The sequence below is a fragment of the Atractosteus spatula genome, chromosome 4 (assembly GCF_055471065.1).
Source record: "Atractosteus spatula isolate fAtrSpa1 chromosome 4, fAtrSpa1.hap1, whole genome shotgun sequence".
Taxonomy (NCBI): Eukaryota; Metazoa; Chordata; class Actinopteri; order Semionotiformes; family Lepisosteidae; genus Atractosteus; species Atractosteus spatula.
This window is the reverse complement of record NC_142709.1, coordinates 53,977,345-53,990,178: the sequence shown is the minus strand read 5'-3', so window position 1 is coordinate 53,990,178 and position 12,834 is coordinate 53,977,345. Positions and strand designations below refer to the sequence as shown.

Sequence of the window (12,834 nt, the reverse complement as noted above, 5' to 3'; positions counted from 1 at the left end):
GATCTTTGTTTTGTAGCAAAGTTTCTGTTAAAGGTCATTGGTTTTTTTTCATTAAAAATAAAATATGATATTTTGAGAAATATGCTTTAACAGGCTGGGAATCTCATATGAGTACAAAATAAATAAAGCTACTTCCATGAACATAAAAAGAATGTAGAGTTTGTCAGTGAACAAAACTGACTCCAGGCAGAACTTGTTAGTTCATTTTCTGTTCTTGTATCTATTGTTCCAGTAATGTTGCCAGTAGTGTTGCTGTCTATTTTGAAAATATTGGAAAAGCCAAATATTTTGTTATGAAGTTATGAACTGTCAGTCAACTCAGCTTCATCATATAACTCTCAGACAAGCCACACAAGTCATTGTGAGACACAGTGGTGTGTGTTTTCTTCTGAAATTCCCACTCGTGTAAGTCAATTTCCATTGTGAGTCCCACAGTTGAGTAACTTGGTTACTCAAGCCTTCCTAATAGGTGACCACATGACCCTATACCCACCAAGGCCTGTTAAAGACTTAATTAACATCTACTATAAAACTGATCAGTAGTTCACTCAAACTCAAATTCAGAGAGCTTTATTGTCATGACCAATGAATTATGCTGTTGCCAAAACAGATATGATTAACGTCCTCTTCCTGCTGATAATCAGACCGCATGAACAGTTGAACAGTGGTGCTGATTTGTTTAAATGCATCATTTCAGGGTGGTTTCATAATGGCAAATACATATTTGCTGTACATGTTCATTGAGAACTCATTTCATCTTTGCCCAGGCATAATGCTAAATTTATAGAAGGTGTGGCCTTTCCTCTCAGAGTCTATCCACTCTGCTCCTCTTCCTCATGTGGAATATAACTCCCTCTGGGTGCCAGTATTTCAATTAAACCAGGTGTGTCTCATTTTAACTTGCTCTTCTCTGATTAACAAGTGGCCTTCTTCTGAAGCCACCTCTTGCTACCTCACTAACAGTTTAATTTCACAATGTCCTTTGGTCATTTGGTCATCCTTCCGTTGGAGAATCCCACTCACAGACCATTAACGACATAAAAGAGGGTTGGACAGGGCTGGACTACCAGATCACAAGATCACCACATGAGCACTTTCACCAGAGCCACCCAGGACCCCCATAGATAAACTCTACAAGACTACAGCAGCAGCCTGGGAGATATGAAGACTGATTTGTTTTTATTTGTCATGGCAGCCTGCCCTTTACATTTTTGTGTAAACCAGCGACTGGCAACTTCCCTCCTAAGGAAGCACAGAACCTACAGGTTTCCACTTCATGAATAAACCAATCATTTAGAAGAGAAGTTGTGTTATTTTTTAGGTATTAATCAGTTAACTATTTGAAACTCCAGTAAAACATGTAACTATCACCCGCTTAAGGACTGGAATCCTTTGTATAAACAAATGTCCAGACATACTGTACATTGCTTTCCAATTGGGCTGTCTCATGGAGGGCCAGTTAATTTTACTCTGCAGCACAGTGATGCCTGGCACGCTAGCAGCAAAAGATTAGAGTTTGCTGTAGGTGTTTTACAGTCTTTGTGATCACTGGTACTCCACCGCAGGCGGTATTGCGACATCGTGGGGAAACATCCGTGTTCTTTTCTAAATGAAACCAGAGCTCCATTATGATGACTGAGGACACTGTGCTACAGGTGGTGATGTCATTCAGATTAGACATTAAATTGAGATCCTTACTACTTGGTCATTGAAGATCCCATGTTATCATTGTTTATAATTATGGGAGTGTGAGCCCCCCTGTCCTGGATAATGTTTTACACTGTCTGGCCTCACCTGAAGGCTCTATCCATCAGTATTCTAACAGCATCATCCAACTCGGGGCCATGGGTGAGCCAGAGCCTATCCGGCAAGCAGCAGACACAGGGCAGGATAAACCCTGGATGGGAGGCATTGTACTGTACATGTCATATCCTGATAAGAATGTGAATATTTAGTAGTGTGGGTGTTTTCTAATGAATGTATTACTTCCTTATTGGGCAAATGCAACCGTCAGTACCTAATGAGCCTAACAGACATGTGAAACCTGTAGGAATGTGCTGCCCAAGGACTGGGTCTAGACTCCTCTGCACTAAATCATGAATGAGATCTTCGTCACTTTAAGATGACAGCCCCAGCATTACAAAGCTACTGTACTCGATGAGTTAAGATTTCTCCTGTAAATATGCTTTAGGCTAAAGTAATGGAGTATGATCTCTGCTGTCAAATTTATGGCGATTCAAGTACCAAAGTGGCTGTGGTTGAGAGCTTTTCACCTCATTAAAAAGGACATGGGACCACAAATCGTAATCCGTAGCCTGACGGGGCAAATTTGTGTAAGGTCATACAGTATGTCAGGCCTTTGACAAGGTGTATTCTAAGAATAAGTAAAGAAATTCTGCGTTACATGTTACTAATGGTAAAGTAAAAGTCTTTATATTCAGTGTTTTTCATCCTACAAGATATTTTTAAAATGGCTGTTTTTTATTTTATATAACTGTAGTTTTTCTTACTGAAAATATTCCATATTAAATTGGCAGTGTGTCACAGTGTTGTAAATGTGCAAGACAATTTCATGATCATGACACTTAAATGGTTTATTTAATTAGCAGTTTGGCTTTCTGTTCATTTACAGCATGTGATGTGATGGTATTGCTTATTCAGTAGTGAAATGAAGGGCATTATAAATGCCAGTGAAAGAGCATTACATAACATGATTTTTACATAATTTTCTTCTGGAGCCATGCGTTTTTTAAATGTACGAAGAAAAGTGTTTTATTTTTACACTGCTAAATTGTCCATAAGGTTTGCTCTTATGATCAACAAAGGAACAGATTAGATAAAGTGTGTTACTGCAATAAAATAGGCTTAATTCTGAAAAGACAAAAAGGTGGGGAAATGTTTTGAAAAGATAGCTCAGTACAACATCCACGAGCAAGATCCTTTCTTTAGGATGACAGCAGCATAATGGATGAGGCAAAGTAAATTGCCCAGAGGTGCTCGAAGACCAGTTTAATCTCCGACAGTCATTGCATAGTGCTCTTTATGTCTCCTGCATTTACTGTATTTATGGTGTTGTCATATTCTCTCTGCAGTCATTATATGCAAAGCTTTTTGGAACTTGGAAGTTTAATGGTGTATTTCTTGTTAAAGGGAGTTCACTCTGCGTGCACGAGCAGGGGCAGGATTAGCCTTCTGGAGCTCCCAGAAAATCTGCATTTTTATCTTTAGCTGAAGAACGTGCATCACTTAGAAATGCAAATTCTATCCATGGGTGCAGAAGTTCCCAGCTGTTTCAGAGTGCAACTTGTGAACAATATCCTGCACCCTGGATGTTCTTTAAGGTTTTCCTTATGTTGGGTAGCAAGTTATTCTTGACTCATTGCATACTTGTTTTTATTTACCTGTGTCAGAAGCAAAAAATTCCAATCTGTATGGACTATTATCATAATATTGTCTAGACCAAGCCACTTTAGAGTAATCTGTACTAAATTTTCATTTTGCTTTTGTTACTCACTGCTGTATAGAAAAGGGGGGGCAGAACAGTGGCACACGGGTTAGCATTGCTGAGGCCCTGGGTTCAATTCTGGACCTGGGGTGCTATCTGTGTGGAATTTGTATGTTCTTGTCACGATCGCAAACCCCTCCTGTTAAGGGCGCTCCAGCCCTTCCTCATTTGCATCACTCCCGCCACCTGTTCCTTGTTTCTCTCCGGTTCAGTTCGCCTCTATACGCCAGGCGCGCACCTTACTCGTGGCTCTGCATCTGATTTCCATATCGTGCGAGCCCGGGACCCGGTTGCGTCTGCCTCCGTCATGTTTGTAACTTCCTGCTCCTGTCCTTGTTCCCCCCGCCGGTCCCGACCCGGCACCTGGTTTTAATCTCCTGTTTGGACGGATTTCTCAGCCTTGGACCTTTTGCTTTCGTTTTTGGATTTCCCCTTTTGGATTTATTCTGGACTGTTCGCCTTGACCACACCTCCCCGGATCACCAGCACTGTATGGACACGCCCCCCTGTTCATCCCTGTTCCTGCATGACTTTTCCCTAGCGTATTCCTTCCTCACTGTTCTGGATTGTGTCGTCCGCATAGGGTCCGGAAAGAACTGTTCGTTACAGTTCTCTCATGTTTGCGTGGGTTTTCTTATGGTGCTCCAGTTCCCTTCTACAGTTCGACTTGTGTGTGTGTCTGTGTGCCCTGTGATGGACCGGCGTCCCATCCAAGGTGTATCGTGCCTTGTGCCTGTTGCTTGCTGGGGTAGACTCCAGCTCCCCTGTGACCCTGAATTGGATGATTTGGTTATGGATGATGGATGACTGTAGAAAAGGGCCTTATTTAAAAGGGCCTTATTTTCATCCCCATTGGCAGACATGCAGTTCATTCGTGTAATTTCCAAATATTGCTTCCAAAACCATTAGTTGTTTCCCCAAAGCTGTTAGTTGTGAACTGTGGGTGAATTGCTTTCATCCTGTCCCTTTCAAAGATGATCTTTGGCATATTCCTTACACATTGCCTCAATAGTGAGCATACTGTATGTTATGTAATTAGTTATACTTGCACACCCTGACAAAGTGTCCAATACAGTGTGTGGACGTTGTGCTAATGCACGCGCTAAATAAACAATGTGCTCACTCCAGTCATTTTTTCTTCGATAAATTCTACAGCTTTCTTTTTGGTGTGTGTCCTTTCTATCTAGACAACATAATCTTTAATGTTTCTTTTTAACATGCATTTAAAATACACATAAATACAGGTCACAATAATTCCTTGTAGTTTTCTAGCACTTTTCATCCCAGAGGACCCCAAAGTGTTTTAAATATAGGAGGGACCCATTTCAACCATTACTGAAAGTGCAGGTAATGCACAGTGGCCATTGTGTGCCAGCAGCCACACCACACAGCACATTTATAATGCAATCCAAAGATGCAGACTAGGCTGTTAAACTTGTTTTGATGTTCACTTGCCTGCAGGCTGTTAACTTGGTTAATATTTTAATTGGGTTTCACAGCTTTCCCAATCCAAATACAGGATTTAGGTTTCGGCACTTCTCACTGAAGCTTACGTAATACTTATATAACATGTGTTTTTCTGCTAGGGCTCTTTTTCTCAGCATGACAAAGACCTGGACATGAAAGAGTGAAGAGCACTTTATCTACCCACTCGCTGTATAAGGTTAACTCATCCCACTAGTACAAATGCGCAGAATACAATACTAAAACACTTGCCTCCATGGCTCTATAAAAATAATAGTTATCAAGGCCAAACCAGTACTATACAGATGTCTGGTTATGCCTCAAGCATTGTACTTCAGACAGAAAAAAAAAATGTCTAGTTTGATCTCTCCCAATCTCTCAATTCAACATTTGATATGAAGTGGTGTTACTGGGCTGTGCCTGGGCACTCCCCCTTGAAATCCCTGTTTTCTATTCAGAACTGAGAGTTCCTTCACCCAGACTGACTTGCTTCTTCCTGATGGCCGAAGATTTATTAATGTCGTGGCACTTACACTGTGGACATTATTATCAGTGTCCGGGAAATTCACATTATAGACTGAGTACTCTTGCTAATTTGTCTTGAATGTGTTATTTCAATTCATAATTCTAAACATCAGTACTCTATATCATCTTCATTAAGTTTTATTTAATATAATTTGTCATTATCCAATCTCCAGTAAACATACCAATTACTCAAAACAGATTTTTGGTGCTGTCTCCAGTGCCTTCTTTGTTACATTAATGCCATCTGTTTGAATCGCAGAGGAGCAGCGATGTAGTCACTTGTTCAAAACCTAGAGAGCTGAACTCAGTACTCACTCTTCTTGCTTCTGGATAATTTAATTTTCCGAAACAAAACATTGTACACCATAAATACCTTCCCCCTTTCTGTCTTCAACAGGAAATGTTCACACCGGAGTGTAAATTTAAGGAATCCGTGTTTGAAAATTACTACGTCATCTACTCCTCCACCCTGTATCGACAGCAGGAGTCTGGCAGGGCCTGGTTCCTCGGCCTTAACAAGGAAGGGCAGATCATGAAAGGCAACCGAGTGAAGAAAACGAAACCCTCATCACATTTTGTACCAAAACCCATTGAAGGTAAGATTAATTAACAGGCATTTTAGAACAAACAATTTAGGAAGGCCTTGAGATAATCTATGAATGTAACCTCCCAAAAGGCAAGTCGAATGAAACATTGTTTAACCTCTGATCGAACAGTGTTACTTTATTTGTTCCAAACACTTGCAACTCGTTGTGTAAAGAAATACCCCCCCCCCCTCCCCCCTTTTGGGCTTACATTTATTTTCTGTTGGTCTTCTGGTCTTGGTCTCACCATTGAAACTGAAGGTCTGTTCTGACTTTGTCAAAACCTTGTAGAATTTTTTATCATCTCATTCAGATCTCCCCATAGTCATCTTTTTTGAGGGACAAAACATTTATTTAAATGTATCTATGTGTGACATTCCTTTCATACTTGTTATCTTTCTGTCTGTCCTTCTCTGGACTTTCTCTGCTTTTACAGTGTCTCTTATGTAATTATAATTACAATATGTTAGCTGAGGGCTTTCAAGCACATTATGTAATTTTAGCACGACTTGTATTGATTTGAAGTTCCTTCAATTTTAGAACGAATACACCAGGTCAATTGAGACAAATGTTGAAGAAAGAGATTAAGTCTCTCAATGGGGTGGCACTATATGAAGTCGTGGGAAGAATGAAATTAGTGGAAAAACAGTTTTTCAAAAGCCTTGTAGTCTAGTCTGATGAATGGAGGCCACTGCAGTATTCCTGCTGTGGTATTTATGAAAGATTTTTAAGATATGCTAATATATGCAGCTGCCATTAGAAACCTAGAGCAGTAAAGTATTGATAAAAAAGATTTCTGGAAATACTGTATAGAACCTTAAACATGCATTGCAGTGCAGATTAGCACAGGTGACCTCCTTGTTTACTGAAGCTAAAGTTTATTTGATCCAGTTGACCCATGGTCGAATGTGAGCACAGATAGTACAGCCCTAGTCTAGCTGATTTGTTTTATTGATCTTTGATTAAATACTTTTCTCACTGTGATTAATTCACCTATTCACTCGCTCATCCACTCGTAAGACACCCCTTGTGATCTTTTCTGAGCTCCGTTTTGAGGATTTCCTGTCAAGTGCCAAAATCTCACACTGGTGTTAAACCACGTGGGATCCATGTGTCTTCGAAGCCAGCATGCAGTACAGATCAATCCACAAATGCTATATTCAGGGAAACAGCAAAATATTGCTCACACTTCCTTGATCTTATCTCCGGGTTACTGGGTCCTTTGACGTAAAGTATCTGTTTCTTCCTTGAACATGAGTAATGAAGTGCACTTTCAGTGTAATCGTCCTATTTTTTCTCATGCAGGGGAGGCTGTGGGTTTAACCCACTGAATCAGCACATAAAAGCATTCGATTTGGGCCTGTTCTGGTGCCATTTTTGAAATTCTGAACATTATCATCACATTACATGTGGTCAAGGGGAGCTGGAGCTCATCCCAAACCAGCACAGGGCACATGGCAGGGCACACACTGTAGGGGCCGCTAATCCATCACAGGCCACACACAGACACAGACATGGACACACTCACACCAGGACCAGTTATTTTTACAGAAGCCAATTAACCTACCTGTATGTCTTTTGGATGTGGGAGGACAGTAGAGCAACAAGAGGAAACCCACATGAACACAGGCTGATAGAACCCCAGGAACAGTTATTGAACTCAGGGCTCCAGTGCTGTGAGGCAGAAATGCTAATCACTATGCCACAATTCTGAACATAAAGTACTGTTTGTCTAGTGTGCATTATACTAGTAATATCCAGCAAGCAGGCAAGATGAGACACAATGCTTCTCAAACAGATGCAGCAATGCAGCAGCATTTTATTTTCAAGGCTAGTGATTTCATCCAGCAGCCCAGCCCTCAGAAGACGAGCTTCAGAGCTCATTTGCACACATAATTGCAATGAGCTTTCTGTATTTCCCCTTGGCTGAAGCTCTTTGTCAAGCTTTGCAACAGCATTGGCAAGACTGAGGAAAAAGATGTTTTTGCATTTGAATGCTGATTATATGCTAAAACTTCAGCAAACTAAGATTTAATTAAGACATGTTGCTAAACTGCTGTGCAGGCTTTATTAATGTCATGATGCTAGCACTATGGAAAATATTATCAGCGTCTATGAAATTCACACCATGGACTTACAACTCTTGCTAATTTGTGTAATTTCACAATTTAAATATTTAATGCTTTACATAAATACTAATCAAATGATAAAAATAAACGAGATAATCAATCTCTTGTTTGCAATGTCTTGGGCAGATCCCTGAGAACAGTTCTCTGCTCATTTTATTTTTAAACAAAATATTGGTAATGTCTCTCAATTCTTTCTCTCAAATACTGGCTATTATTACTCACGGCTTTTGCCCTGTGCAATGCCTTAACGTCTTCATCACAAATTGATTTTTTTTTGTTTACCCATGACGCCTCCTCAACAACTCACACAGGTAAATTAGTACTTTTCAGAAGTTTAACACTAACTGAAATTTTAAGTTGAACATACAGTATTGTGGTATTTTTTTTATTTCACTTGCTCCCAAGATGGAGTGTTAGAAGCAGTTGGAGGCAGAATGTCCACTATAAAGTACTTGCAAACTAAATGGAAAAGAAAATTGCTCTGAACAAAGATACAGTACCTGCATTACTGAAAACCACTTATTTTTATCCAAAATTACTTGGTGATTCAGAGCAAGCTTTACCAGCCTCTCATAGCAGAACATTTCTGCAGTTATAGAGGAGGAGTATCGTTGTTAAGTATAACTTAAAGTGACAAAGAGAGCATAGCATTCCATACTGAACCGACTGCTCTCTGCGTATTAGGAAATTGTTAAGTTGGAAGTTAGAAAAGCATCCTATGATTTCTTAAAAATACAAAGTGTGTTCTGATTCTGGATTATTATTTATTTTTTACTTTAAACGCTGCTGATAGACACTGTTTCCCTAGAATATTAGTTCAATGGGTAAGATTATAGCAGCTTATTATGTCTCTTAGTGAAATGGACTGGAAGAGTCTTGATAGTCATCTTAGAGGGCTGGTTATATCTCATGTGTTTGTTTTGTCTTTTCCAACTCAGGACAAGTGTTAGTTGTATCTTTCAAGCTTAATGTATGGTTTGCCGTTTATTGCTGCTTCTTATTGGCATGGTACCTGCAAGAATTTAGTACTATTAGTTGTCAATGCTTACTCTTCTATGTGTTACTTGACATACTGTACAGTACACTATTTTATCTGTTTTTTTGCATTCTTAAATTTCCTTTTGATTTAATTTAAAAGTGTAAGTATTTTTAGAAACTTTAGGAAACATTTGGAAAACCTTTTTTAAAGCAGAATATGAAGCCAAATGCATCTTGCTAGCCATCATGTATAGTGGAGTGCTGATTGCTCGAGTGGTCTAAAACAATGTCTGTCCCCACTTGACATCCTTTTGGAATATGAACTGAAAATGGCATGTTTGTGTGACGGTAGCAGGTGCGGGAATCTATGTTAACAATATAGACAGTTTCTGTGGGTCCCACAGCCTCTTTTTTTAAGGAGCCATCTCCTGTTTTCAGTTTTGAATGCACTTTCTCTTAGTTTCCCTATCCCTGTCCATTCACCTTTTTCTCTGTTCAAGATTTTTAAGGTTCCGGTCCTTCAGTCTGTCTAAAATAATCCTGGGGATTTTTTAACTGAACCTTGAACATTCGAGAGCAATAATGTTTTGTAGCATTGTGGCCAAAATGGATAATATGAATTATTTTAAATGTGGTTATAGGTGCATTGTATAATGAGAACATGACTTCTTCCTTCAGCTTCTATGCTTTTGTTTTATCCTACTGTATAATGAGTAGTACAGTATATGCTACAGGATTGTATATTCTATTACACGTAATAGTAATGAATTAGATAATATTCATGTAGGGATGAAAAATGAGCTATACAACCTTCACATTTTTTTTATCTCCTACTTTTTTGTTCAGTATGTCTTGATCAGTGTCTGAGCTGTAATATCCCGTTCGAAAGCTTTAACCTTTTCTTCTCTCCTCTCTTGCCGTAGTTTGCATGTACAGAGAGCCGTCACTGCATGAAATCGAAGAGAAACAACGCTCGAGGAAAAGTTCTGGGACTCCCACAATGAACGGAGGCAAAGTTGTCAACCAGGACTCGACATAGCAGGATCCCAAAACCCCGTGAACACCAGAATGGACAGGCAGCACCACCTCCTGCTTAGGATTCCGAACTCGTTCCCACTTTCTTACACATTGTTCAACAAAAAAAAAGAAGAAGACAACAAAACTGAATTCTTGCCTGTGACATGTTTTAGAGGAAAAAAAGAAAACATATTTTAAATCAGGACTTGAATATACAGTACATTTTATGCAAAAGTCTGCTTTGTGACAACAAGGAAGTTCATCTCTTCTTAACAATAAAACAAAGATTCAAAAATGTGTTCCAGAATTTAAGCTTTGCCTAATGGAAGCCATGATAGAGTTTCAAGTGTTAAGTTATTAATGCTGTGACACTTTCACTAGCTTATTATTATTATTTCAACTGATATGTTGTGTCTGGATGGATTATTGGCATATGAATATGGACATAAATCTGCACACAAACAGCAGCATTCGAGCACTTCAGTTTGTTTACAATATTGTTCTGTTCAATCTGAGTTTGTTGTGTGCGTCATTCTCTTCTATAATTTAGTAAGGGTCAGCTCAGTCAAGTTTTGTTAGTTCCATTAGAAGTATGCAGGATTCAAAGATGCCCTCATATCACCTGCTTGCAATGAACTGTCGTTCAACACTTTCTGCAGTGTTAGCTGTCTCAAACTTGATGCAGTCCTGTGTCATGAAAAAAGGAAACTGAAGTAGTTAATTATGTCAAAGTGTGAAAGGGTTGCCAAATGCCTGTACTGTAAATTTACTGACATCCTGGAAAATAGGTTCTAATGTTTAATTATTTTTAGTATTTTGGTATTTAGTATAGTTATTTTGTCTTACCCATTATAGAATAGCCAATTTTTCATATCTTCTCCAGAGTTACGATACAGGGGAGAAAAAGGAAGTGTAGACAGACTCCTCCTACTCTCCCGCCTTTCAAGCAGTCATCTTTTAACACCTCACAGGCTGCATAGCCCCATGCAAGATGCAATGCCTGCAAGCTTTCAAGAGGCTGAAGGCTTACCTTATTGCTGAGAGCTGAAAGAGCCCCAGCCAGCTCATCCTGCCCTCTCCTCGACAGTGCTTAGTTAATTGCATGCCACAGTTTCAGGGATTCCTGGACACATGCAGCTAATATTACCACCCAGGCTCTGTTCTGCACCCTGGGGAGCACCATTATCAACTGAGCCACCTTTAACATTGTCCAGAGATCCTAAACATACACAAAAATGTCTCTCATTTTCCATGAAAATAGTCAGGTTTGTATTAAGAAGCCATTTCAGATTTTGTGTTGTGACTGCATGAAGGAAAGTGAAAACAGAGGGAAAATGCAGTTGAAAAACATTGGAAAATGCAGGAAGTGAGCACCCTACCAATTTCAGGAGTTGTGAGAATACAACCCCATCCTGGAAAACCAAGTCCATGAAAAGATGTTTGCAAAAACTACCAGGCTGGCAACCCTGCAATGTGATACACATAGGGAATGCCAGGTGGATTATGATCAAGCCATTTTGAAACCTTTGTCTCTAGAATAGAGGGATATGTATGTTGTCTTGTTGATTTGTGGAACTTTGTAAACTCAGGAAGTAACATTCTTGCCCAAGAAATGAGATAGCCATAAAATGCCTACTGCAAAACCGTTAATGTACATTTTCTGTGCTCGTGGGTAATACCATTGAGCACATAGTTGTGGCTTGGGGTGCTACTAGGCTGATACCTTAGAATTACAGTGTTTGAAGATTCAACATATCTCTGGTTATCTTTATTAAGGATATTAATATTCTGTCTTAAAATACTGTATTACTGTATCTTTTCAAATGTCTTCCACTGGGGAATGGAAATAAGGAGGGAACATGTATTTTTCTGTTGAATAGAAAGTCATGTCAGTGTTAGATACTCTCCATCTCTCCACACTTTGTGCTTGGAGCATTGACCAGAACCCCTTAGGAAAGCTCAGTAGTTCATTAGCAGAAAGCTACTGTATCACAGCATCAAGGGAAGGGAGGAAGCAAGCTAGATGAGCCCTGCTAGAGACCCTCTGCTAATGCCACAGTACTGTCGCTGTAAGGTAAGAAGAGTCTTTCCACATGAAAAACCTGGAAAATTTGATTTGTTTGCTATCTTTTGCACCTTTGAAAATACACATCATAAATGCATTATGGAATTTAAAAACTAATAAATAATAAGCAGAAAGATGAAGAATAATCATTTAAAAATAAAACATGTTAATGGAAATTGCAGTGGTTCTTTCTGGGTTAATTCCAAGTCGTGTTTTCAGCAGAAAATTTTGTGTGATTTCTATAGCGCATCAGTCTCTTCCACAAAAGAGTATATAAAAATGAAGGCTGTATTTTGAATTGACAGAATTTCACTATTTCAGTCACTATCATCAACAAAGCTGGAGCAAATGTGCTGCCATGGACTTCAGCTTCTGACTTTTTGAAGGAGTTTTGAAGGTAAAAATGTCTGTTAATGGCCACTCACAACTGAAATTGGGATATTCTTTTAAAAATAGGCCACAAACTGGTTTTACTATAGCTTCAAAGTATTTCAGTGATATAATGTGTAATCTACTGTATATTGTTTACAAATTTGCTGGATGGAGAATAATGGAGAATAATATACA

General features: G+C 39.2%; 1 protein-coding gene across 2 annotated transcripts in view; it reads left to right on the top strand.

Annotated features, from left to right (window-relative positions):
• The window catches only part of fgf12b (fibroblast growth factor 12b), a 140,879-nt gene extending 128,436 nt beyond the window's left edge, over nt 1-12,443 (top strand). For both annotated transcript variants that reach the window (XM_088914722.1, XM_088914723.1), the window contains exons 5-6: nt 5,892-6,090; nt 10,109-12,443. In XM_088914722.1, coding sequence (XP_088770848.1) covers nt 5,892-6,090; nt 10,109-10,224 — 315 coding nt within the window. In that variant the 3' untranslated portion in view covers nt 10,225-12,443. The remainder of the gene's footprint in view (nt 1-5,891; nt 6,091-10,108) is intronic.
• Nucleotides 12,444-12,834: the final 391 nt, after the last annotated feature.